Here is a 25,713-nt window from a genome sequence, read left to right on the forward strand (position 1 = left end):
TTTAAAATTACGATAAAACCTGGAGTGCAAACCAAATGGGATTTACAACCTGAATGCACACCCTCCCGGAGGCGTCCCTGAATAATCTGCCAAGCAATGCCTGGCTTCTCGGGGGTGCCTGTCGTGGGAGATGCCATATCGCTGTGGTCTCGGAGCCTCCCATGGTCTTCCATCTGCTTAAGTTTGAGCTAAGGTGTGGGTTTGGATCTACTTACTAAGATTTCTCTGAAGTGTACCCTGAATGGCATCTGAAAACATTTTTCGCTCCATGTGTTCGCTTGGAATGTGCTCAGATGTTTACTGAAGCTACTTTATCTCTGTAACTGTGTGTTACGATGTGAGGGCACTTTCTAGGGTTGTCTGCTTTAAATATCAACCTTATCCCTGGCATGCCAACGTTATGGCGTCTTTCCTTTGGATGCTGGGTAATTCACACTCACAATAATTCTTTTTTAAAATGTAAATATGCTTGCTGCCACATCTTATTTCAGCCTAATACCTTCGCTGATATCAAGGGGCAGACAATAAAAGCAGAGCAGGACACAGGAACAGTGGGGGGAGTGAAGGGAAGGAGGCCCATAAGAAAACTGGGAAGGAGAGGAAGAAAGTTCTAATGGAAGAGCTGAACGAGGCAAAACAAATTTTACCAATGCAGTCATTTTGCCAGGTGCTTCCAATGGTTAAATTTTATTCTGACATTATGCTGTTCCCTTGACACAGATGGACATTTACTTGCTATTTACAAAATCAAACATATAGGTGGGACTTTACAAAGAAGTAAATTGTCAAGCCAGAATAAAATAAAAGACCTTCCTCAAACAGGTTGGGCAAAAGACTAGGAAAACACCCATTTTCGAGAAGAATTGAATGGGTGAAGATTTGCTGAAAGTGATTTATTGTGTTTTGGGTATTATTATTTGAGATACCTGAATTCTAATCTGTGTAAATTAAGCCACGTTGTATAAGATGTTTATCATTTGATATGGCCCTAATATGTCACACTGGCTATTTCATGCAAATAACTCGAACCATGGAATTCCTACTTATAACATCAGACTTTAACCTCATCACACTCTGTATCTAGCATTTAAAAACAAATTTATTTTTGATGTGTTCACCAGGTTATGGTTATAAAAGGCTCACCTACTAGTTCTTAAAATACGGTTCCTGGATCAGCTGGGAACTTAATAGAAACAAAATTAACAGGCCCCACTTCAGATCCATTGAATTGGAAACAGTAGGGATACACCCCCTCTGTGGTTTAATAAGCGCTCCAAGTGATTCTGATGTACATGAAAGTTTGAGAACCTCCAAGCTGAGTCTGTGGGCTTCAAAGTGAAGTGTGCAAGATGATCTGAAAGAAAATATTACAACCGCATATTGCATATTCTCCTTTTCTATAATAATTTCTATTTTGTGCATTTAAAAATGTCTAATAGTATTGTATATGTATAATTTATCAACAAATACGTATCGTATACTAGGAGTGCATGTTTAATCTTTTTTATTCATAGGAATGCAAGAGATACAAAGTTGGAAGACCACTTGTCTAATATAAAATTCTCATGCTGTAAGTCCAACTGAACCATCAGCCACTAACAATGTCATGCATTTGCATTAGTATATATCTCTACCTACTTCTCACTTCTAAAATGCTTTTCAGAAGTTTCAGTATTAGTCTCCTCTTAGGCAGAGCGGTCTCACGTCCCAGTAAAGTGATAGGATGGGGTCTCTGCATGGCATCTGGACTCTTGTTGCTCTTTGAGGAATAAGGAGAAGATTAATGGCCCATGAATAGCATCAATACCACTTTTCCATTTGCCCCTCAAAGCATTAATTTTGTGCAGAAAAGGGCACGAAAAGCTAGAAAGAGTGTTCTATGCCCAGTCCTTGCCACACCCTTTCCCATCCGTATTGCTTAGCTTAGGTAATGGGATGCATGGGGGTGGAGCACTCATTCTCTTTGGCAGGTTCCCTTACACCCCCCACATACTCCAGCTTGTGCTAACCTGGTGGATGACAGGACACTGTACTAGACACTTATGTCTCCTTTGTGTTATGCCTTCCTCTGAACTAAGCAGAAAATATTATTGTGCACTTATTATAAATGGAAAAATGAAGGACCTGGGAATAGGGCCAACCTTCAAGCCACAATAACTTAGGAGCTCAACAAAGAAAAGTAAAAAAAAAAAAAAGATTATTTTATCTCTAGCACAATATTTTGCAAAAAGTATGCTCTCAGTAACTATGCTTGGGATAAATGAACAAACTATAAATACGGTTCAGTTCCTGAGCACTCTGTCCTAGTGATGTTAGGTGCAGTTAAAAGCACCAAGGTGGGCTTGAGTCCTCCCACTGTGTTTATTCTTTGTGAGACCTTCAGCAAGTTTCATAACCTCTCTTAAGCCTCATTTCCCTCAGTCTGTAAACTAAGGATAAGGATAACTACCTCTTACACTCATTACGAGAATTAAATGAGATGTAAATGCTTAGCACGGTGTCTGGCACATGGTAAACTCTGAACAAACGTATTGTATTAGATTATATTTTGCTAATGCTGAATTGAAATAATAAAAGCATGCTCCTACCCACAAGTACTTTGTCAGTGAAGCTCGCCAACCTTTTTCTCCCTCTTGGTAAGGGCTAATGATCTTACATAATTTATGCTGCTTGGAAAATCAAAAGTGATGCCTCTATTGGAGAGACTGACCTCCACGTGTGCTAATCACTATTTGCTCCTGCCCATATGTCTGTCTGCTTGAAGAGCTATTTCTGTTCTTGAGCTAACCATTGGCAGAGATGCAGAGTCCTTTCATTCTGTTCACCTAATGGCGCATTATTCTTCCTCATTAAGAAAAAAAGAAAAAAAATTATACATAGATCTCCACAGCGGAGCCATTTATTTAGTTGAAAACTTGCTGGCAGTATCCCTTCCTACATCAAGGAAGGAATAAAGGACGGCAAGTTTTCTATCACTGTTCAGAAAAATTGGTTGGTCGTAGGGGAGACTTCACAATATGTTATCAAATAAAAACCCCAAAGGATCATAATAGAAGTTTTCATAAATTCTTAAGAAAGGACTTCAGGATAGGTAACGCTGTTTTTCCCCAAATTCAACCTTCTGTGAATAGCAGGAACTCAATAAATAGTATTTGAATCAATAATTAAAAAGAAAGCCTTGAAACAAAGGTATAGGAATACCTAGGCATGAAATGCAGAAGTACCACCGTGAAACACCGCCCCCATTCATTCGTGCTTGTTATGACCATATAGTACTCAGACATTATTGCACTCGAATCTTTCTCTTAATGCTGTGGAGTAGGATGTAATTTGTAATTATAAAGGGCTGTTTGATCCTCATCACTTATGCTTCATGGTGGAGGCTGGAAGGTAGCCTTTATGTTAATACTCGTTTCTCTTTTTGAGAAAGTGTGAACTTCTGCAGTCACTGAGTAGACTCCCTTCCGCCTATAGTCATATTGCTGTTGCTTTCCTTCACCGACTTGGACACTCTGAAGTTACTACCCTTGCCCCTTGGAAAACACTGTGTGTAGCACATGGTCTCAAGTCCATTGTCCATCCAGCCACGTGCCATTTCCAACAGTGACACCAGGTGGGCTGACAGGTGAGCAGGGTTGGACGTCTTCCACAGTGACAGCCCTGAGTTCAGTTTGATTCGTTTCCACAAACATGGATGGAGAGGCTTCAATGAGCCAGGCAATATGCTAAGTGCAGAGAGAATGAATCAAACTTCCTTCTCTTGTAATATTGGATATTGTAATGTAACTAATTTAATAAAAGTGCTGCCCCTCTTGCACTTCCTTCCTGTCTCCCCTACCGCTGTTTCTTCCTTCTTTCTCTTTTTTATGTGGCCCTTTCTCTGGATTCTGATGGAAATTTACTTTGAAAGTCTAGCACTGGCACACATGTCAAATCTCGGACAATAAATTTCTTGATTACTTCAAAGAGATGAAAGGAAAGTGGGATAAGCTCTTCAAAAAGTCAGTGACCCCTAGTAGGGTATCACAGCTGTAGATCTCTCATTTATGAATGAATCCTGTGACCCATTTACATGTTAGCCTGGATAATCTGGTACAGTTTCTCAAAGTCATCAACTTCTTTTTCAAGTAGTGGTGTTTCAGGTTGAATCATGTCTCCCCGAAATTTATATGTTGAAGGCCTCACCCCATTTGTGGTATTTTTTACAGCTCTTGCAAGCTAATACACCATGCCTTTACTTTCTTCCGAATGTGTTTATTTTGAACTTAAAAGGAATTTTTGGAATTTCAAAAACATGTCTATAGTGCTTCTTTGACATCTTTCAAGGTCAAATTAACTTTGATTACAGGACTTCATAGCCTCTTTATGGCCTAAACATTTCTGCACTTTTCTGTTTGTGACTGTGTTTGCCTCTCACGTTCCTCTCATAGAGCAGTCCATCAACACCCTTCACCCAGAGGGCATGAAAAATTCAGCTTCGGAGACCTCTTAGTGTTAGCATCAGGCCTTATGCAAGTGAGTTAACTCTGTGATCTTTCCACTTGAAAACGGAGAGGGAATCAAGACTGAAATGGCTGTTTTAAAGTGATACCCTAGAAAAAACTTCACAGAGTCATCTAGTCCACAACCCTTAACCTACTTTTAATTTAGTCCTATATCAGACCCTGACACCTGTTTTGTTCTACCTCAGTCTATCCATTAAACTGCAGTCAATTTAGTAACCACCACGATGGAAGTGTTTTTAAAGTTCTATTTTTAGAACTATTAAAGACAGTTACACGGTTTCAAGGATCTTTGCTTGTTTTCTTTACTGTAATTTCTGGTTAAGTGATAAATATTGAATATTTGCTTCTTGGAATAAGATCAGAGGGCTTATTTTGTTATTTTTCAAACATGTGGCTTGCTTCATGATCCGGACTCAATTTCTAAGAGCTTTTGAAGCTTTTTAATAATTACTTTCAGTTATGATTCACAGTTTATTAGGAGAGTACAGATTGTGATGAACTTTTTATATCCTCTTAAGTAATTACCGTTCTTAAATCTCCAGTTTTATGTTTCATATCAAAGAAAGCTTTTTATCTGGGAAATTCTTTTCTTTATATATTTTATAGTTTTGTTAATGTCTAATTAGTACGGGTATAAAACAATTGTATACTGTATTTTATACATATGATGTTTTAATACAGGCAGACAACCGGGAATTAGTCAAACCAGGGTAATTGGGGTATCCATCACCTCAGGCATTTAACATTTCTTTGTGTTGAGAACATTCCAATTCCACTTTTGTTGTTGTTTCAAAGTGTACCCTAAATACTGTTCACTGTAGTCACTTTGTTGTGCTACTAAATATGCTTTATTCTAACTATCTCACTATATTTGTGCACCCATTAACCATCCTCACTTTATCCCTACCTCCCTGCTACCTTTCCTAGCCTCCAGTAACCATCATTCTACTCTCTGTCTTCATGAGATCAACTCTTTTAAATAGTTAGCTCCCACAAATGAGTTAGAACACATAAGATTTACCTTTCTGCCCTTGGCTTCTTTGATATAACATAATGTTCTGTCCATGTTGTTTCAAATGACAGGATTTCATTATTTTTTGTGGCTATATGGTATGCCATTGTGTATATGTACTGCAATTTCTTTATTTATACATTCACTGATGGACACTTAGGTTGATTCCAGATCCTGGCTAATGTAAATAGGGCTGCAATAAACATAGAAGCGCAGGTATCTTTTCCATATGCTGAATTTCCAACCTTTGGAAAAATACTAAGAATGTTTAGGTCATATGGTAGTTTTACTCTTAGTTTTTTGAACTTCCTCCATAGTGTTTTCCATAGTGGTTGCACTAATTAACATTTTCACCAACAGTGTATGAAGGTTCCCCTTTCTCCACAACCTCTCCAGCACTCCTTATGCCTGCCTTTTGGGTACAAAGCCATTTTAACTGGGGTGAGATGATATCTCATTGCAGTTTTGATTTGCGTGTTGCTGATAACGATTTGAGCATCTTTTCATATACCTGTTGGCCATTTGTTTGTCTTCTTTTGAGAAATGTCAATTCAGATCTCTCACTTTTAATTGGATTATTTGATATTTTTTATTGAGTTGTTAGAGCTCCTTAGATGTAGGTCACTATGAAACTTTTAAGACAGACTACATTATGGCCCCTTATTTCACTTCTAAAAACACCGTCAGCAGCATCCTTTCTGATTCAACTTGCTCAGCTCATCAGTGTTGCTCTCTGGGAGAGCTTTCCATCTGCATGGATTTTATGTTTCCTGATTTTGATGTATCTCAAAACTTTTATAATGACCCACTAGTTAATCAATCCCTTGATAGATGTATAGTTGCAAATATTTTCTCCCATTCTGTGGGTTTTCTCTTCACTTTGTTGATCATTTCCTTTACTGTGCAGAAGCTTTTTAGTTTGATGTGACCTCCTTGGTCCAATTTTGCTTTGGTTGCCTGCACTTGGGGATATTACTCAAGAAGCCTTTGCCCTGAGCAATGACCTGAAGTGTTTCTCCAGTGTTTTCTTTAGTAGTTTCATAGTTTATAGTCTCACATTTAGGTGTTTAATTGATTTTGGTTTGATTTTTGTATATGGTGAGAGATAAGGGTCTAGTTTCATTCTTCTGCCTATGGAGATCCAGTTTTCTCAGCACCATTTATTGAAGAGACTATCGTTTCCCCTCTGGATGTTCTTGGTAGCCCTGTGGAAGAATTATCCATTCTGTTCCATTGGTCATATGTCTGTTTTTATGCCAGTACCATGCTGTTTTGGTTAACATAGCTCTGTAGCATAATTTGAAGTCATGTAATGTGATTGCTCCAGTTTTGTTGTATTTTTGGTCAGGATGGCTTTGGCTATTCTGGGTCTTTTGTTGTTCCATATAAATTTTAGTATTATTTATTATATCTCTGTGAAGAATGTAATTGGCATTTTGATGAGGATTGCATTGAATCTGCAGATTGCCCTTATAGACATTTTAACATTGATTCTTCCAATCCATGAGCATGGAATTTTTTTCTTTTTTGTGTGTTCTTTTCGATCTCTTTCACCAATGTTTTACAGTTTTCATTATAGAGATCTTTCACTTCTTTGGTTTATTCCTAAGTATTTTATTTTATTTGTAGCTGTTGAAAATGGGATTACTTCTTGGTTTCTTTTTCAGATTGCTTACTGTTACCATGTGGAAATAAGACTGATTCTTGTATGCTGATTTGGCATCCTGTAATCAACTTCACTGAATTTGTTTATCAGTGCCAGTATCAGTTCTAAAGGTTTTTGAGTGGGGTCTTTCAGTTTTTCTAGATACACATATAAGATCATATCATCTGCAAACATCCAATTTGGATGACAACATTTATTTCTTTCTCTTGTCTGATTACTCTGGCTGGAACTTCCAATATTATATTGTGTAACAGAAGTGAAAATGGGCATTCTTGTCTTAGTCCAGATCTTAGAAGAAAGGCATTCAGGTTTTCCCATTCAATATGAAGCTGGCTGTGGGTCTGTCATATGTAGCTGTTATCATGAGGTAAGTTTCTTCTATACCCAGTTTTTTGAGTTTTTTCATGAAGGGATGTTGAATTTTATCAAATTCTTTTTTGGCATCAATTGAAATGATCATATGGTTTTTGTCCTTCCTTCTGTTGATATAACGTATCACATTGATTGATTTGCATATGTTGAACCATCAAGTGTGATAAATCCCACTTGATCATGATGAGTAATCTTTTAAATGTGCTGTTGAATTTGGCATGCTAGTATTTTTTGAGGGTTTTTACATCAATGTTCTTCAGAGACACTGGCCTATAGTTTGCTTTTTTTTTTTGCTTTTTTTGTTTGTTTGTGTTTTGTTGTTGTTGTTGTTGTTGTTTCTTTGTCTGGTTTTGGTGCCAGGGTGACACAGGCTTCATAGCATGAGTGTGGGAGTATCCCTTCCTCCTTGGTTTTTGGAATAGTTTAAGTAAGATTGGTATTATTTCTCTGAATGCTTGGTAGAATTCAACAATGTGGCCATTGGTTCCTGGGATTTTCTTTCTTTTCTTTTCTTTATTTTACTATGGTTAAACTGGTACCCATGTGGCAAAACAAAGTCCTCTGAGCTCTTCCCTTTCCTTTTCTCAAGTTAAAGAAGACTCTTAGCTCTGCTGCCATAATTGGAGAGGGGTAACAAAAGCTTGGCCACAGCTGCTGGTGTCTCACTGGGTCACATGCACCCCAAGTCCACTGGCTCCATGCCAGTACAGCCATAGTAATTGCTCAAGGACTATAGACCTTATAGCCCAGCACCTTACCAATTTAATCCAGGCCCCAAACTGCTCTTTTTCTGCTGGTGGTGGGGCCAGTTGGAATTTGGGCTTCCCGGCAGAGGATTTCCCTCTAACCAGGCTGGTCAAATGCTCCCTCTGAGAGCACTGGCAGAATTCCTTTCTGTGCTCTGTTTCCCTGTGCCAAGGCAGCCCTGAGTTCCAATGCAAAGCCCCATGATCACTTCACTCTCCCTCCCTGGGCACACAGATTCCCTCCACTAGGCATGCTGGCAATACTGCTGGGGGGTTGAGGGGAGTGGTAATACATGACAGCTTTTTCTGCCCTCCTCGGTGCCTCCTTCTTTTATACAATGTGAAAAGCAGGTAGTATGATCACTCACCTGATTTTTGGCTTTTCTGAAGGTGCTAACTTGCGTGGATAGTTGTTGAGTTAGGTGTTTGTGTGGAGGGACAATCCCTGGAGGTTTCTATTTGACCATCTTGCTCCTATCTGGGAAATTCTACTCCACTTAAATGGATGCAAACACTTACTGCCTTCAAACTTGCCTCCTAAAATGAGGCTGTTTGGAGAGTTCCCTTCATAGGGCATTTGTTATATATCCTAATTTGCCAGGCCCTAACCCAGCACTAGTGAATATAGATATAACCAGGGTCACTCCAATACAGTAAATATGTGAAGCGGGCTGGTTGGGGCCCTGGAGAGAACTGGAGAGCTGCTGCTTCTCTGCCAGGTGGCTGCTCCTCAGCACTAGCTGAGCGCTGCCATCCCACAGAGCAGGCCTGGCTCTCTCTGACTCTAAGAGATGCGGAGAATCCAGATATTATGTGATTTCAAAAACAAAAAGTTAACCACTATCATCAAAACAAGTTTATGAGCATCTTTGGACCATGTGCCACCAGTGTGCAATCTTCACATAAAGCTGTTACAAGTAGAAACTTGTAACCACAGAGGAGATCTACAGAAAAAAAAAAGATACATTTTTTAAAAAGAAGAAGAAACTTGGGCAGACATCTAGGCGTGCTCATCATTTTCCATGCATGATCACACAGGAGAGCTTTTTATGTACTGAGCATTACATGGATAATTTCATTTATTTTAACAACGAGATAGGCATCATTATCCTCATTTTATATATTAGAAAACTAAGATTCAGAAAGGGTAAGTGACATAGAAAGGTTAAGCTACTAGGTGATATACTACTAGGCAAAAACGTAGATTCCAAAGTAATATATAGATATATTCCAAAGTAACATATAGATATACCATGTGCTGCTCACTTGCCTGGCAGAATACCTTTCTGATATACCTTGCACTCTCCCTCTCTCTTGTCTGTATGTATATTTGTAGACTCGTTTTTTAATCTGAAAGGAAATATACCAAAAGGTTTCCAAAGGTTACTTCTGGCATCAGTATAAGTCGTCTTTTCCTGTTTTTATTTATCTGTATAAAATGTCTGTTGATATGCATGTATTACTTTTATAAAATTGATATTTTACAAAATTTTATAAAATAATTTAAAAAAATAAAAGAGGGCTACAAGGAAAGAAACTCTTAAGAAACCAGTCTCTAACGTTGAAAGGGAGCTGACAATGGCAGAACCGGTTCTGTGACCTCAGCCTCTGTCTGTCTCCTCACACCATGTAGACACTACGTTGCTATGCACCAGACAGTCTGTTCAGTGTTGGGAATTATAAAGCTACCTAAGATCAACTTTTTGACCTTGAAGAGTTTACAATCTAGTGAAAAAACTCATGGTGGAATGTATATATATAATAGATGCTAACCTCTTCTGTTTGCATAAAGCATTTGCCTTTTTGTAGAAAATAGCTCTTGCATCTGTCTAAGGAATGCACATTTCTATATTGGCAGGCAGTGTCATCTTTTGACAGTTATATAAAAAAAATGGAAATTATCACTGCATGCCAATAGGAAGACATAATGACATCGCGGAATCCTATTAGATATAATATTTACAGAACCCCTAGTGTTGGAAAGGAGGCTGACGCTTCAAAAAGAGTCCATGAAGTGCTAAAATAAATAAATAAAAGAGTTCTAACTCTGAATTGTTCATATCAACTAAAGCTCAAAATGGCCAGCTACGCTGGTGGCATGGAACTCTGGCACATAGTAGAAGCGCTCTCTATTGGCTGTTGTTATTATTGATATAATAAGTATCTGCCGCCTTTATACCCTCTTCCTAAGCCCTCCCCAAAGAACTTTTCTGGCTTGATCCTTTTTTGGTTCTAAAAAATGGGATTTCAGGCCTGTGTAGTCCATATTTGGGGGCCTTCATGGTCTTTTGTCCCCCTTGGGCCATTACTCAAGATAAACCGTGTCTTTCCTGTAAGAGAAAGACATTGGCTCTTGAATCAAAATGGGTTAAACAACTGGCTGGTCTACACCTACACAACCTATCTGGCATAAATAATCATTGAAGTATTAATCAGTATTTTGTGCTATTACAGTTAAATGGGATGATGAAATAATTTATTTTTTTTTAATCAAAAGTCTCTTTGGATTAATTGAATGAGTCGAGTTTGGTCAGCCTAGTTTCCCCCAAGTTGCCTTAAAGCTGTGTCATTGTTTTTGGTGATTTTAACAAAGTCTGTACCTTTACTGAAGAGAAATACAGCATCACCTAATTAAGAAAGAAGAGCTAAATACTATTCAGGTAAACTAAAAGTTTATGTATTGAGCCCTAAATTTCTAGTGGCTAAAAACAGGAATTAACTGCATATTGCAATGAATGACCCAGACTTTTGGATATAATGAAAATTAGCAAGTTGAATTCTTGCCAGTAGAAGGAATGATAATTAAATGATAATTGACCTGTGAAGATCATTGTTATCAGGTGTAAACACTAAACATCAGAGACTGAAGATCTGGATTTTTATATGTAAAAATATTGTGCAGATTAAAATGTGGATAAATACATATGCTTCTTTAAAATAATTAAAATATATATATATTTTTTTTTAAATAAACTGATCTGGCAGTACCTGTAGCTCAGTGGGTAAGGCACCAGCTACATACATCGAGGCTGGTGGGTTCAAACTCAGCCTGGGCCAGCTAAACAACAATGACAACTACAACAAAAAAATAGCCAGGCATTGTGGCTGGTGCCTGTAGTCCCAGCTACTTGGGAGGCTCAGACAAGAAAATCACTTAAGCCCAAGAGTTGGAGGTTGCTGTGAGCTATGATGCACAGCACTTTACTGAGGGTGACATAGTGAGACACTGTCTCAAAAAACAAATAAATAAACTGATCCTATTAAAAAGCAATATATATTATTTGTATGTATACGTATATATAGGCTCAGTGCCTGTAGCTCAGCATCTAGTTGCCAGCCACATAACACTGGAGCTGGTGGGTTTGAACCCAGCCCAGGCCTGCCAAAACAACAATGACAACTGCAACCAAAAGATGGCTGGGCACTGTAGTGTGCACTTGTAGTTCCAGATACTTGGAAGGCTGAGGCAAGAGAATTGCTTAAACCCAAGAGTTGGAGGTTGCTGTGAGCTATGATGCAACAGCCCTCTACCAAGGGTAACATAGTGAGGCTCTGTCTCAAAAAGAAAAAAAAAAAGAAAGAAAAGAAATGTTTATACATATCTATATCTGTTTATGTGTGTGTATATATACAAATCCTAGGTATAATATAGAAAGGGCTATTCTAGCCATGTGATCCATGGTATTGTGTGGGTTTCATCCCAGCAGAGATTTGAGAATCCAACATTCCAATTCCATCAGCCACAAGCTTTGTGTTTGCTAGCTCTAAGAAACGCAAGATCCAATAAGATAAGGTCCCCAGGAGCTGTTTGCAGACCCCCATATGATTCTCAAGCAGAGACCATAAAGAGGACATAAAAGGCTATGTGTGGTGGCTTGCACCTGTGACCCTAGCACTTTGGGAGGCTAAAGGAGGAAGATTGCTTGAGGTTCAAGAGCAGCCTGAGCAAGAGCAAGACCCTCATCTCTCCAAAAAATAGAAAAATTAGCCCAATGTGGAGGTGCATATCTATAGTCCCAGCTACTTGGGTGGCTGAGGCAGGAGGATCACTTGGGCCCAGGAGTTGGAGGTTGCAGTAAACTCTGATTGTGCCACTGCATTCTAGACCCAGACACAGAATGAGACCCTGTCCCAAGAAAAATAAAAAGAGGACATTAAGAGAATCAGAGGAAAAAATGGAGAGGCCAAGAGACTTACACCAAAAAGGAAGGGTAAGAGATGGGGAAAAGAGACCAAGATAGAATAATAAAGACATTTTATTTTGAAGATTAAAGAAATGTTGCCTGTACATGTTAATTTTTCCTGGTCAGTTAGTATACATTTTGGGAGTGATACTCCTATAATGAGAACAAGAATTCATAATATGCAGCCCATTAATTCCTTCAACCTCTAATGCCCTACAAAATGCCCAGAAGGCGCCTTCATAATCACCTCAAATGTCACCACCGATTCCCAACTCTCACCACTATTGCATTAAACAGTAACATTTACGATAAATAAAAGATGATTTACAATTTAATAGTAATATATATTTTTAGTCTTCTCTCATTATGAGCATGGTTATGTCAGGAAACTGAGGCTATTGATTTTTTTTAAGTGTTTAAATATAATTTTTACTTTTTAAATGGAAAAAAAAACAATAATGAGCTTAATAATGCTACCCATTATTTATCAACTCTCCCAACTGGGTCACGGGGAATAGCAAAGGTCCTGGCAGAGGGCAAACCGAAAACAACAGGGAAATGAATTACCAGAGTTGCCTGAAATTGTAAGAGGCACTGACCCCTCTGAGCCTCGTGGATTTATATGAAGGTACCCTCCGTAGCCACGAAAAACAATTCAGTTGCGTTTCAGATTTCCCTGTGCTGTTAAAAGTCAAGTTTTATTTCTAACTGAACCCAAATAGCTGCAGGGCAGACTTTGATCCCAACTCCTGTTCAATGGTGAGGAAGTCGGAGAGCCCGCCATATGTTCGCATGGAACAACATGCTGTGAAGTGAGGGGAATTGCTGCAATTATGCTTGAAAGGCTCCTGGAGGAACCAAACCTGCTAAGATGCTCTATGCAGAAATTACAAGAGGTTTCCCCCTAACACACAGGTTTCATAAACACTCACTGGAGCACGATTATGATAAACATGGAGACAGTAGGTACAATCAACTTGTAGACTTGTAGACTTATAAACAATCAACTTGTAGGTACAATCAACTTGTAGATGTGTAGACTTGTAGACAATCAACTTGTAGATACAATCAACTTGTATTGAAAATGTCTTGTGTCCAGTCTCCTCATTACCTGGGCTTCTCTTCTTTATTGTGCTGCTTATTTTGATGTAAGACACGTAGTCATTTAGTAGATACCTAGCATCAGTTCTGTGTTTATGAATTTGCATATCTTCTGTAATTACCTTTAAAAGTTTGAAATGAGGCAGCGCCTGTGACTCAAAGGAGTAGGGCACCGGCCCCATATGCTGGAGGTGGCAGGTTTAAACCCAGCCCTGGCCCAAAACTGCAACAAAATAATAATAATAATAAATAAAAGCTTGAAATGTAGAATGGTAACTGGGTCTTTCTCTCGCACACATATACACATACTTGGTCCCTGCCTGCCCCCTCCCCAACAATCCATTGAGTATATAGACTTACAGGACCACCTTGAGAACTCTCACAGAAATCATGGGAACGCTGGGCTCTGAAACTGTCACTGAAGTTGGCACAGAATTAGGGCATATCTTTGTAAGTGAGATCCATCCGAGAGGAGACAGTGGGGACGTTTGAAGCGGTATTCTGGAGACCACTGTCCTCCACTAAGTCATTTAATCCCCCTTTCCTTCCTGGCTATTTACTCCAAAAAATAAAGTAAAAGATACTATCCCCTTCCCTCCGCCTTTTTGGCTTCCTGAGTCCTTCCTCGCCATTCGGCTTAAGAGACAACAGAATTGATTCTGAAAAGAGAAACTTGGATAGATTTGCTGTGACAGGAGTTCTGCTTTCTGTCTCGGTAGCTGACAAACTCCAAGTGTTTATCTGGCACCATTACACTCTGTAAAATGCTGAGTGGTTGTCAGTAGGGTCAGACCTTTTTTTCCTCAGCCCAATTGCATGTTTATGTAACAAAAGTCCCTATTTGGGAAGTGTAAGAGAATAAAGACTGTCACAAAATAGCAAGTAATTTGTATAACTTAAGACTTTTTACCTGCGTAAGGCTATGTAAACATGACTTTGATGGGCTAAGATGGATTGCAGCCAGCATCTTATAATCCTTCACATTTTCGCCCTGTTTTCCCACCATGATCTTATCTAATCATTGCACAGCTTTGAGGTACTTCATAGAGTTATCCCTATTTCACAACTGAGGAAACTGAGTCTCAGAGCAGTCCAAGTGTTTTTCCTAAGATCACAATTCTAACAGGACGCAGCATATATTTAAATCTAAGTTTTCTGACTCGACAACTCATTTTCCTTTCATTATATGTTTCTGCCTTTGACTAAATTTACAAATCATGACATTAGAAGCAGACGACCAAAACAACAAACATTTTGCTGGCTTTTACAAAGCTATTAGCAGCTGCACAGACCACCAAAGTCTGGCAATGTCAGCAAAAGAGCAGACAGATGCAAGGCTGAGATGTTTCACAACTACCATCCCCAGTGTGTTAACTCCTGACCTTGACCCAGGCAGAAAGGTTCCTGGTCGTTTTGTTCAAATTATGCCATGTAATAATTGGGGAAATTTAAATCCTTGGCCATCAAAAACTACCCACCATCTAGATTCTTCAGTTAGCATTTTATGATACTTGCTTCATTACATATCTACCTACCTGTACATCCCCCTGTCCAATCAGCAATTTGTGTTATACTCCTGAAGTTATAGATATTAGTAAACTTAACCTCTAAAGAACTCATCATGCATAATATTACCTAGATTTCAATATTTGCTTCTTTTAAAGTAAAATTTTATATAAACAAATGCACAGATTTTATGTGTACCCTTCAATAAGTTTTGCCAAATGTATATATACACCCATGTAACTGGTGTGTGTATACGTGTAACCATACAACCACTGTCTGGATATAGAATATTATCCTCTTCCCAGAAAGTTTCCTCAGTCGGTTCCCCACCACGGTTCTAATGTTTTCACTGTCAGTTTCACTTGCTCTAGAGGTTTATGTGAATGGAGTCATACAGTATTTAGCTTGTGTAAGGATTTTCTCACTCAAGATTCATTTTTGTGATTCATCTATGTTATTTTAAGAAGGTAGCTTGTTTTAATGTTGCCTATTATTGTATTGTAGAAATGTACTAATTTCCTCACCATTTTCCTCTTGACAGACACCTGGGCTGTTTCTTTTTTCGGTTATTGTAAATAAATACCATGAACACACTTATAGAGATCTATTTATGAATATGGTTCCATTTCTCTTGGCCAAATACCTAGAAATGGAATTGGCAGGTCATTGGATAGATGTATGTTTAGTTTTATAAGAAACATCTTTTAGTTTCCAGAATGTCTTTTCAAAGGAGTTGTATAACATTTTAACTCCTACCAACAATGTATGAGAGCTTCCATTGTTCCGCATCATCACCAAAATTTGACAGAACTTCCATTAGTGATAGTCACGGTGAATTGATTAGGGGTAAAGTTTACCAATGTCTGCAACTTCAAAAGAATAATATGGATTGCTGGTTGGACAGAGGGATGAGCAGATGGGGAGATACGTAAGAAAGCATCATAAAATGTTAATTGTAGAATCTAGATAGTGGGTATTTACTTGATGGCTCAGGATTTACATTTCCCCAAGTAATGACATGGCAGTCTTTTAATTTTAGCCATTCTAGCAGGTCTTTATCATATTACTTTCTGAATTATAAAATAAGAATATTCACAATAGAAAGAGAGGTTCCATTGTTGAGAGGTAACTTAGGCAGTATCTGCTTTTCTGTACTCCTACAGCCGTTCAAGTTTCTTAAGCTATACGATTAACTCATTAAATCGTAATTCTTACCTTTAAGGAGTTTTCTGAAAGCAGATTCATAATTCAGTGATTATTTTAAGTGGATGCAACTTCTAAATTGCTGGAAATATCAATTAAAATTAATTTTTAACATTTTTTCAATGAAACATAAGGTTTTAAAATTAATCAGCAGGATTAGCTTAGCTCTCTACTTAGACTCAAAAGAAAAAAATAAATATGTAATCACAACCTAGTCACTAACTCTGACTGAATTAAATGAGTCACCTCAGGAATGACTCTCATAAACTTTGACTAATAAGCATGAATCATTTTATACTAAGCAGAAGTAACACGTGCCAAAGCTACCTCTAAGTTAAGTTACTTCCGGTTCCTGGAGGAAATTCACAGGTCTGATTTTATTTTAATGTAAATCTTGTCTTAGGTCTTGTCATTTATCCCTAGGAAGTTTCAAGCTTTTAACTTGCTGTTTTCTTAACTTTTCCTCTATTCTCCCATCAAAAATGTATTTCGGTCTACTGCTTATAACATTGAACATATTATAACTTATATGACAGTTTGTCTTTCAATGAACTTTCAGGAATCCATAACAATAGTACCCCTCAGAGCTCTAAAGGTGAAGAACTAAAGTGTGCAAGCCCTGAGGTTAATGTAACTTGGTCTAGACATTAGGACACTCTAACAAGATATCTTAGCATTTCCACTCTTCTTTAAATAGTTCCTTTCTTTCTCTACACTTCAGTTTTCCAAGATATTAAAGGATAATATATGAGCATATGTATGAAATTTTTAACCAGACTATTTATGATGCAACTTTAGTGTCAACTAGTTTTTGTTAGGAGAATGTATTTCTGGAGGTGCCTGTTCAGCTCCTTCCTCAAATATTTATGAGGGATACAACAGCTCCATAGTTTGTAGAATCTCCATGGATCTTAGAAGAAATAAGGAGATGGAACCCAAAGAAATGTTTTTAATTAGACATTTTAGTCTATTTGATTTGCCTTCTTTTTGGAATCACTAGATACATCACTTTCTCTCTCTCTTTCTAGCTATAAAACAATAAATAAAATATAGTGGTCCTTAAAATATGTTAATGCAGGAGTCATTTGTTTAAATTACATAAAATGTCATCTATATATGAAGTTTGCTTAGTTTTGGAACTAAGCCACGAGGCACATATTTTGTACTTCTGAAAATAAGAATACTCCATGCTTTGGAATGACACTCTGGCTAATTGTCCCACTCATAAAATGTACAGTGCATACAACAGATTTATTATAGGATTTAAAAAAAAAATCTGCATATGAGCATTCGCTTTGGCAGCACATACACTAATGAATTTTGAAACGATACAAAGATTAGCACGGCCCCTGAGCAAGGATGGCATGCAAATTCATGAAGCGTTTCATGTTTTTTGAAATTAGGGTTAGTTAGGAGGATTAAGTTCTGATGTCCTATTACACAGCAGAGTGATTATAGTTAACAATAACATATTTTATTTTTCAAAATAACTAGAAAAGAGGATTCTGAATGTTCTCACCGCAAAGCAATGACAAATATCTGAGGTGATGGATTTCCTGATTACCCTAATTTGACCATTACATGATGTATACATGTATTGAACCATCACATATACCCCATAGATAATTGTAATTGTTGTGTGTCAGTTAAAAAAAAAAAAAACTTTGAAAAATCTGTATATGAGCCACCGGAGCCAATGTTAAATATATGTAGGTGAAATAGACCACAGGTACTGGAATGTCAAAGCAGCATAGAAAAGGCCTGCCTGCCTTGACATTTCTGCCCTCTGTACTGCCTTTGAAATTTTCAGTGAAAATCCATGTATTAGTAGATCATATACCAGGATCACTTATTCCATGAACCATTAATGCCCATTATCTGTTTAGAATCCCCCAGAACTGTGAGAGAATGGGACACAATTGGTGACATTTTGAAAGGCTTCAGATGATATGAAATTAGTAATGAGAGATTTTATGTGTGTATCTGTCTGTCTGTCTGTCTGGGCGGAGTAGGTGGGGAGGGTGAAAGAAACTCCAGATAGCGAGAGAACCGTGTGAGGGTGGAAGGCACTTGTGGGAGGAACCTCTGAAAGAAAACCTGAGATGGATTAACCTGAAACATTAAAAAATATATACAAATAAAATAAAATAAGATAACCTGTGACTTTCACCAGCGATAAGCTGGCTTGCAGTAAAGGGCCCAGGGCTGGCCCTTTGAGGCATAAATGAAAAGTAACGTAGTCCATTAACATTCAGATAAAGCCAAATTTTGCATGTGAGTTCTTATGAGGCACTTTGTACCATCGGACACGGGAAAGACACAGGCTGACTGTGCAGGCATCACAGATACAGAGGCAAAGAATTTTGCATTTTCCTGAGTTATATAAGCTGTATGAGTTGATAGGCTTCTGTATGAAATAAGTGTTGAAAATGAAAACTAATTATCATGGTAGAGTGCTGGATACATACAAATTCTTTCTACTTTGAGTCCAGAACTTAAAAATATAGCCAGTATTTTTCATCTGATGGTACCCCTGACATTTTGCCACCAACCCACTTTACAAAGAAATCAAATCCAAATGGTACTTTATTTAATTAGATCTCAATGCATTTTAAAGGAATGGGACAGAAGTAAAGACGACACATGAGGATGTTTGACAGAGTTCACATTAGGCTTTTTCCTTCATTTCTAATTTATCTCTACACTTTATCCTTTTATTAGTTTGTTTTATTCAGCATATGCTATTGTCGCTGCATATAAAATTGAGTATTATTTTTTCAACCACTAATTTCTTTCCACTTAATCAAAAAATAAGTGATTACTCCATGTTTCATCATATTCACATTTACATGGTTTGTCACATTTAATAGAGAAAGAGTCAAAGACTTTAGAATATACTGAGCATAAGTTCGGGGTTTATTTAGGTTTAGATTGTTAAGCAGAATTATCAGAATTTTATTGCTTCTCTCTCTTTTCAGAAAATTTCTATATTTTCATTAAAAACATTTGACCATTTATAAATTAGCCAGAATACACGATAAAGGAATATCCTTCAGACTCAGACAAAAAACTTTGATAAAAATAATTTGTAAGTTGGCTCTCTAATCACATTCTGCTAGGGCCCTAATATTAAAGAGCTGTCTTACAACATGGTAATTGAATAGCTCTTGTTGGTTTCCGTTAAAACAAGGGTTTTTAATCTCTTCTTGCAGGCTAGGAGATTCTTATGGTTTAAATATATTTTGCAAATTTGTTCCAACAGCTAAATTGAAAATGTCTGATATTTTCAATTACGTAAAGCATTTATGATTTTAAGCTCCCAGCAGAAGGCTGCTGCTGAAGGGGAAAAAAATTAAGAGCTGTTAGTCAGAGAGACACTTATGTAAGAACTGTCACATCGGTCATTGGTTTGAAAGCAGGAAGTCCTATATTTTAGGATCAAGGCTTTAAGGAATCTTTATTGAGCATTTTCCCCTCTTAGAGATGAGACAAGTGGCTGATGAGTGAAATCTTGAGAATGTTCACAGCTTTTCTCTTTCATTCTGTTACAGCCCAGAAGATGGTGAGATCCACCCAGAAATCTGCCGGCTTTACATCCAGCTGCAGTGCTGCTTGGAAATGTACACAACAGAGATGCTAAAATCCATATGTCTTCTGGGGTCTCTTCAGTTTCATCGAAAAGGTATCCACTTCACTATCAGAAACACTGGGGCATGTTAAACAAAAATCCATCTTTCACATAGTGCCTGTGTGAGCTAAATGCCATCTGTATGCAACTAGAATTAATTTAAGTGTTTAGGAAATGTTTCATTTATAAATGAGTAAGAAGTCCATATTAGTACTAAGTACATAAGAACACTAATCATTTTGAACAGAAACTGAGTTGAAACAGTTCTCAATCAAATGTATTCTTTTACTGCTTGTGAAAGTGACTTTTATTAGAATCAGCATAAGCAGCAGAAATATATAATGATCTTGCCAGGGGAGTAAATGCTGTCCAAGAGTGCAGGTGTTTTCCTAAATGAATTAAGTTGCAAGAAGACCAATTACATACTGTGTCCCAAAGATTGAAAACAAGGAGGAACTTGACAAATAATAGGGAGGCATATTAGTAATAGATAAACTCATTCCCTGTCTTAAACCATAAAGGGAATATATTGGCTCAAACGACTGTACCCGCCAGAGGTAGCCAGAGTTTCAGCCGTGTTTGATCAGATTTATGATTCACAAAATGATGCCCTGCATTCTGGTTGTTGACTTTACCCTCAAACTATCTTCTCCCACATTAGCAAATAGTTCCAGTCACCACATGTGCACACCACACAATCTATTAAGAAAGAGAACTCTCAGGTATAGAGCACAGGTCCTGAGCTTCATTCTCATTGAACCAGATCTATGCCTGAACCAATCACTGTAGATGGAGGTGTGGAATTCCACTGACTGGTTTAGGCAATCAAAGCCCATTCTGGGGTCTACCCTTCCAAATCCCTGGCTATTACATGATGGGAGAGGGTGGAATGGGATGGACACTACAGAAGAAGCCAAAAGTTTCTACTACTAGAGGATTCAACCCATATTTTCTTTATGAATTCGTTAAATAATAGTTTGTGGGGAAGCTCTCAAACATAAATTTCTTATGCTTAAGTGCAGGAGAGTAGGGAGGGTGCACAGAAAGTGTTCTTTGCTTATGATTTTAATTCAGAGATAGAAAATGTCAGTGAGGGCAATGCCTGTGGCTCAAAGGAGTAGGGCGCCGGCCCCATATGCTGGAGGTGGTGGGTTCAAACCCAGCACCAGCCAAAACTGCAAAAAAAAAAAAAAAAAGAAAAAGAAAGAAAGAAAGAAAAAAGAAAATGTCAGTGAAGTCAGGAATACTCAGGGAAAATCTTGGGGTTCTCAAGCTAAGGTTCTGTTAGGGCAGGAAACAGAGAGATAATTCAGATGAAGAAGTGGTTCAAGTAAAGACTTAAAACCAAATGAGCATTGCAATTTGAGGGAGACTAAAGGACATGATAAAGTCCTTGTAAAAATCAAATCTTGTATACACATATATGTAAGTACACATTCATTCTTATAAAAATAAGATTATGCTATGTTGCTCCAGAGACAAGAGAATATCTTACTCAAAATTTGAATGTCATGCCTTGCTCCTTTTGACTTCTAAAGGCTGGTCTTTGAAGGATTTCCATTTTTACTTGTGTTATTAATACAAGAGAGATTGCACCTTGACACTCCTAACAAATGCCTAGTCAGAAAATTGAATAGTCAGACGTACTCATGACATTCAAACAGGTGTCATTAGCCAACGTCTTTATCCATCTCTCTCTCTCTCTATCACACACACACTCACACATAAATACATATAGAGTAGTATTTTCATTCTTTTCAATGATCACACAGACTGGGTACAGGTGTTTTTCATTCCCCAGATCTGCTTTGGCTCTGCCTGAGGTATTTCACGTCTTGTTGCTGCTGGAATCTTCCTTGCTGACAGCATGTCCTTACTGCCCAGTGACCTTCACTCCCACTCCTGCTCTAACTCCTCTTCAGTAAGCTACCTGGTCTCCTTCTGCCATCCACTCCTACTTTTTGTCTTTTCACAACTGACTTTTGAAAGGAAGATTCTTCTCGCCACTCTCTGCTTAAAATTAAAAGGCATTTTCTCATCCAGATTGCTGCCCTGTTGTATTTGGTCTTTTCATGCAAATGAAAAACATATCACCCCTTACCCATCAGCTCCTTGGGTCTTTGCTGCCTCCTGTCTGCTCTGCCTCCTTCCCTGATTTTTTTAAAAAACATCTAAATAAGCCCCTGCCCTTAGTCCCCTCCCCCATTCCAGTGCCTATCATTATTAAAGTGTAATCCTTGGAAAATCTACTTCAAATTATCCAGGATGCTGGGTAAACATGCAGACTTTGGGATCCTATCCAAGCACCTACTGAATCTGAATTTCTGTGGGCACTCCCGGTGATTCTGAGACTTGAGAACTGCTGCTCTGTGTTTTGAAGCAAAACATTAAATCACACCCCACAGATGAATAAACAAAATACTTCCGATCCCTTACCGTTCTGTTCTCCCTTGCTACTCTCTACTCCCCTCAGTACAGGCTTTCAACATGGATTTAGGCTTTCTTCTCCCCTCCCTCCCCCCTCACTGATGAAACATAAATACAAAACTGGTAGGTGCCTCTGATGAATGTGGGCTGTATTCTGGCTCCTATAGCATATTTGCTCCTTGAACTCTTGACATGACTACTGAAATAGGCAGTGTTCTCAAAGTGTAGCCCCTAAACTAGCAGCATTAGCATCTGAAACATTTGTTAGAAATGCAAATTCTCAGACCCCACCCAGATCTACTGAATAAGAAACTTCTCTAAAAAATTAAAAGACAAATTGAGTGGTGCGTTTCTTCAACTGAATATAGATTGTTACCATCTGTAATCAGCAAACCATCATTCTTTACTAATTTTGAAAGCATATACATCTTATACAGTGCTTGCAAGCTTGTGTTTCCAGAATGCATGTCTAAGAGCCAGCTGTCCTGTGGATTGTTAACTTTGTCCTGGTACTAGTGGAGTTAAGACAATGAGAAGAAGACTTCTTTATTGGTGAGAAGTTCTCAGTTAATCTAAAAGTAAAGAAAACAGGAATACAAGGATGTAGGATTAAAAAACTATACTGAAGATGGAGATAAGTTGCTAGCAGTAAGCGCAAAGGAAGATGTCATAAAACCAGAGAAAATAAAGTGCTAGAAAATATATATATGAAAATATATACTAGACAAATTTTCTGGAAATTTCCAGAATGTCAAATAAAATATAAGCTCTTGGGTGGAAGATAGTTCCATTAAGGAAATCAGATTTTAATTTTCCAGTCCCACATTTGTATGATATGCCTATTTCTTTCTTCCCACCAGTGATTTCTTCTAAGGGATTAACTCAATGCTATTCTGGACTCCTGGATGTTTATACTGTGGGACACTTCATATTTCCACCATCAAGATGACATAGAAAATGTCAGCTGTTGGTTTTGTTCTTTCTTTGGTATCATCAGAAGCTGCTAAGGAACCTGTTTGTGCCCAGAACCCCCAGCTTATTTTTCAAAAAATAAGGGTACTTGGCTCCAAGGACCATGAGCTGCCAGAAATGAGTTAGGGAAGAAATAGGTCCACAGACCACAGCACAAGAATATTAAACTTTAAGAGTTAATTATATGCCTTGCCCTTAAAGCTTGGAGTCTCTGCTCACAAAAGTAAACAGAGAAGAGTCAGCAAGCTGGGGAAACCTCACCACATTGGAATGAAAGGCAATGCATTATCTTCATTAAAACAAGGAATGGGGAAGGATCAGGGAGTCTGTTAATGTGACTCAAGGCATTGAGTCAACATGTATGATAAGGAAAAATATGTATAAACTCTAAATGAACAGTGAGTGGGAACTGAGGTATAGGTAATTCCAAATTGAAGGCAAAGTAGTAGAGGTGGAAGGAGAATGCTTAGATCAAGAAATCAGTTTCCTTTCCCCAGGATTGAGATATATATATACATATATGAGATACAAATATTTATATGATTTATATATATCATATGTTAGCAAAAAAGGACCATTTATCCACTAGAAAGAAGTTTGTCTACCAAGATTTACTATGCCACACTGGTAAAGTTTGTCTACTAAGAAGTTTGTCTACCAAGATTTACTATGCCACACTAGTAGAGTTTGTCTACTAAGAAGTTTGTCTTTTTATTACACTAGTGTGGCATAGTAAATCTTGGTAGACAGGGTAAAACTAGTACTTTTTATTCAAACAATGGTACTACTGGTGTAAGATAGGGAATGAGCCTATCTCGATGACCTCACTATATCCTTCCCTGGAGAAATCAAATGGTTCCCAGAGTCTTAGGGGAATAGTGATTCCCATTCTAATTTGGAACACTCAAAATCTTTTTCTGTTTAGAATCTCTGTCTGGTTTGTTGCTTTCAGCACTATAACAAAAATTAGTACAGTAGAACCTCTGTAAGTTGACCACCCAAGGAACTATAACAAATTGGTTAACATATGGAAGTGGTCAACATAAGGAACTAGGCCTACTGTACTGACGTGTACATGTGCATGTTCAGTCTTTGAAAATTAGATCAACTTAAGGAGGTGGTCAGTGTAGGGAGGTAGTCAACTATAGAGGCTATACTGTATTTTGATAATCTTTAGGTAAACTAATTTCTTTTCTCTCCATGTGAGTGCTAAAGGTTTGCCATTCTCCTCTTTAGCATTTCTTTTCTATTGAGGAAAGGAAAGGGGTCGCAATAGAGTCACTATTTGGCTCTATTTGAGAATCTCTGGTCAGTTTTTCACTGGATTAGATACTGAAACCAAGTTATCTCACCAGTTGTGTATCTACCTCCCTGGCTGCCATCAGAAGTCCAGATGGTATTATCCACTTAGTTTCATTATTGTGTTGGGCAGTCATGACATCAGTTTACGCTTTAGAGAGAAAGGGCACACAAGGTCATTAGAGGGATGAAGAGTATATTTTCTTTCTGGGAAAAATAAGCCTCTAATAATTTCAAAGTTCTCACAGAGAGCTTGAATTTAGTAATGAAGGTTGTCCTTCACTCCCAATTAAGGAAATAACAGGTATTTTTAGTTCTTAACAATAGCTCCGATGGATCTTCTTGCTTGTTTCATGCACAAGGGATCTGAATTTACTGTCTCATGATCCGATCGGTCCAAACTACTCGGAAATCTTTTATATGGTCCAAGATCATGCTATTGCCAAAGAAATGAAGAAAAACATTGCTAAAATAATTTTTGTTTTCCGTGGCTAACAAAATTAAAGTAAATTACAGTCAGGTGAAGTAAAATCTACATGAATAAAGGCTATTGGGTTATATCAGGTAGAGAGTGGTTCTGAAAAACTATGTTTGTTTTAAGAAGATGACAGATGGGAATAATTTTAGTCATTCTGTAGTTCCATATTCTAACACTTTAAGTTATAGATTGAAAGCATTACTTGACAGACTCTGATTTCTATGTTTATAGCGAAAAATTGCTGTTCTCACTTCTTCACAGTTAGTTAGGTAAGAAATCTTTTCCCATTACTGAGTCCATGTATCACATTGACCATTAATGCCTGTTTTCTGCCACAAAATGAAATGAGATTGAAGGTTTCATTCACGTTGCTGGGAGAAAGTGGAGCCAGATTTCTAAGGGAATTGGATGATCTTGCTATTTTGACCATGGCTTTCCTTTCTTGCAATTTCTTTCCCCATTCAGTCAGTTAAGACAACATTCTTATTCTGAAAGTAGCCGAAATGACAGAACACTCCAGTCCAGCTCCCCTGCACCCGTGAACTTGTTCTTCTGTCTGCTCTCGTCTGACCCTGCTCTGTCAGTGGCCTCCTCTGACTGAGGCTGCTTGCCTT

At 37.9% G+C, this 25,713-nt stretch overlaps 1 protein-coding gene and 1 non-coding gene across 3 annotated transcripts in view; both read left to right on the forward strand.

The window, feature by feature from the left end:
* Nucleotides 1–25,713, forward strand: part of RGS7BP (regulator of G protein signaling 7 binding protein) — a 106,087-nt gene that overhangs the window by 50,882 nt on the left and 29,492 nt on the right. For both annotated transcript variants that reach the window (XM_003785863.3, XM_023510919.1), the window contains one exon: nt 19,847–19,977. In XM_003785863.3, the coding sequence (XP_003785911.1) occupies nt 19,847–19,977 (131 nt within the window). The remainder of the gene's footprint in view (nt 1–19,846; nt 19,978–25,713) is intronic.
* On the forward strand, nt 17,582–17,689 carry LOC111723973. Its single transcript, XR_002772369.1, has one exon. It is a non-coding gene; the product is annotated as a U6 spliceosomal RNA (small nuclear RNA).

This window comes from Otolemur garnettii, unplaced genomic scaffold, assembly GCF_000181295.1.
Source record: "Otolemur garnettii isolate 467f Iridium unplaced genomic scaffold, OtoGar3 scaffold00017, whole genome shotgun sequence".
Classification (NCBI taxonomy): domain Eukaryota; kingdom Metazoa; phylum Chordata; class Mammalia; order Primates; family Galagidae; genus Otolemur; species Otolemur garnettii.